Below are 2342 nucleotides of genomic sequence, written 5' to 3'. Positions count from 1 at the left end.
GGTGTAATTGTAAAATAGAGGAGAGATGGAGGAGGCTCGGAGGAGGAGAAGAAAGACGGGATAATAGAAAGATGGACAGCTGCAGAAGGACGGAGACCAAGAAAGTGGAGCTGCAGTGACTCATATGTGGCCTCATCAAGGTAAACAAACCAGTGGATTGCAGTGGATCTCTCCGCAGTAACAGGCTTACACTGTTAGTAGTAAATGCCATATCAATGAGCCATTTGGAATTTATATTTTTTATTTCAGCTTGTTTTAATTGTGTGCTGTAGTTGGCTGTAAGTATGGATGCTTAAGAGCATACACCCTGAACTATAACTAATACTCCTATCCATGGGTCTCAGAGTGATAAAACAATAGCACTGTTGCCATGGCAATTAACAAATTTAAACAAAATCTTTTCAATGGTGAAAAGCTCAAAGAGGTTGCCTAAGAACAGAAAGCAGAAACCAATGAATAGGCTAATAATGATGAGTTGTTAATTGTCTTAATATGGCAGGAGAGGTGTAGAGATATGTTTGCATACACAGCAGCTGTAGTGTGTTGGTCAATAAACACAATGTCTAACTCAAAATGATGGATAGTCTACAAGTGCAGAAGGAGTCACCCTGTCACCTACGTGTGATGTCCAACTGTCACTTAAATTACTGCACGCTCATATTGGTCACATGAATTCTTTCCATCTTCTGCTTATTTCCAACATAAACATTTCCACGCAGACAGCTTTCTACAAAAAATATATTTAATTTATTTATTTTGTCTCGTTTAGGTAAAAATACAGTACTTTTTCTTGACATATTAATACAATAAATAAATAACAAATAAATACGTCTTTGAAATAAATTAAAGTGTCTATAGTGAAACGTATGCCACTCTGGTATGTACAGGACATCCCATTTTCAAAGTCTGCGTATTCTAATCGACTGTCTCCATTAGTCCATATTAACTAGTATTCCTCAGCATAAAGCATTAACACTAGTCTTCACCAATCTCCAGAGAACTCTATTTCCCAGCATGCCCCTGCGACTGAGGTATTTGTCCTGTCTGAGCGCCTGTAGTCTCAGTTGTGCGTCTTGTTTCCATTTTTTGGGAAACTTTTCTTTTCCAGTGGACATTTCTTTTTCACATAATGTTCAGCCCGTCTTGGCCTTTCTGCTGAGCTCCAGGTATGTGGAAGATTTGAGGAAGCGTGGGTAGCAGTCCTTCTCCATAAGAGTGTAGATTTTGGCTTGGGCCAAGTCAAAACAGGATGCGGTGGGGTTCTCCAGGTTTGCTCTGGTGATGGCTTTGGTGGTGTGATCGAGATTAACCTTTAAACAAGAAGAGTTACGCATTATTACACTTTTATTCTCATATTTGGGTGATAATTACAGAGTTTGCTTAGTATTCAGTAGAAGTTATTTACTTCTCTTGGTGCATCAGAGCCGATGAACTCATCATAGATTTTCTTGGCTTTTGCTGACATTTTAGAGGGTTTGGAGTTCTTATAGTCCTCACATGCCAAATAGAAAGCAATATTTTCCTCGCTGAATTCGGAAACAAGGAAAGCCCTGTACAGGCAGAGACCATCTGTAAGAAAAAAATATTTTTTAGAATACAACTGACCAAAAATCACAGCAAGAACATGTACTTAAAGGTATGCAATCTGAAAACTTACTTTGGCTGCATAACAGTTTGTCAAAGGACTCCTTCCACTTTAGGGGCTCCTCTAAGTTCAACCTGTGATAAGACAGAGCACTATTTAACCACATGTTTCAAATCAATTAACATTAAAAAGTTAAATGAATTCCTACAATTAAAATACAGAAAAGTACAAATCAAATTTATCATACCTAGCTTTGTCATTCTTCTTGCACTGTGCTGTAACGCAGTGATCTGACTTCTGCAGAAAATTTCCAAACAGTGCTTTAAGCTCTTTTGCCCTGGAGAGGAAGAAAAAAGTGTTAAAATAAATCTGTCAGTAATAGACGTGAGTATGTTTCAAAACGTATTACCGTAATCTTACCGTTCGAGGCAGGTGATCGGCAGTGAGTCCAGTCCTCGACACATGTTGAAGTTTTATGTTATAATCCAAAGAGTAGTAAATTGTAAGTTGTTGTGAGTCCGAGAGCTCTTAGCGCTTGTGCTGTCTGTGTAGGAGAGAGGAACGTCTTTAAACAGTGCCCAGTCAGTGACGTCACTCCTCTCTCAACCAATCAGAGGAGTCCAGTGGGAGGCTGCTCTGCTGAATCTGAATAACATGTGATACTTTATGTGAAGTACTTCAAAAACTACGCGTGTTAAGTGTGTTTGTGTGTCTGTGTGTTTGTGGTTTAGTGAAGAGGACCAGACGTTCTCACAAG

General features: G+C 39.0%; 1 protein-coding gene across 1 annotated transcript; it reads right to left on the bottom strand.

The window, feature by feature from the left end:
* Positions 1-724: 724 nt before the first annotated feature.
* rgs5b (regulator of G protein signaling 5b) lies at positions 725-2122 on the bottom strand. The gene is made up of 5 exons (XM_020939525.2): positions 2006-2122; positions 1833-1922; positions 1658-1719; positions 1406-1569; positions 725-1310 (listed from the first exon to the last, which is right to left on the bottom strand). The coding sequence occupies exons 1-5, from the start codon at positions 2047-2049 to the stop codon at positions 1134-1136; spliced, it is 537 nt and encodes a 178-aa protein (XP_020795184.1). The 5' UTR covers positions 2050-2122; the 3' UTR covers positions 725-1133.
* Between the last annotated feature and the right edge of the window lie 220 nt (positions 2123-2342).

This window comes from Boleophthalmus pectinirostris, unplaced genomic scaffold (assembly GCF_026225935.1).
Source record: "Boleophthalmus pectinirostris isolate CB_2022bp ecotype Guang Dong unplaced genomic scaffold, ASM2622593v1 HiC_scaffold_16, whole genome shotgun sequence".
NCBI lineage: Eukaryota > Metazoa > Chordata > Actinopteri > Gobiiformes > Gobiidae > Boleophthalmus > Boleophthalmus pectinirostris.
Note: the sequence above shows the minus strand (reverse complement) of the source record. Positions and strands in the feature narration are given on the sequence as shown.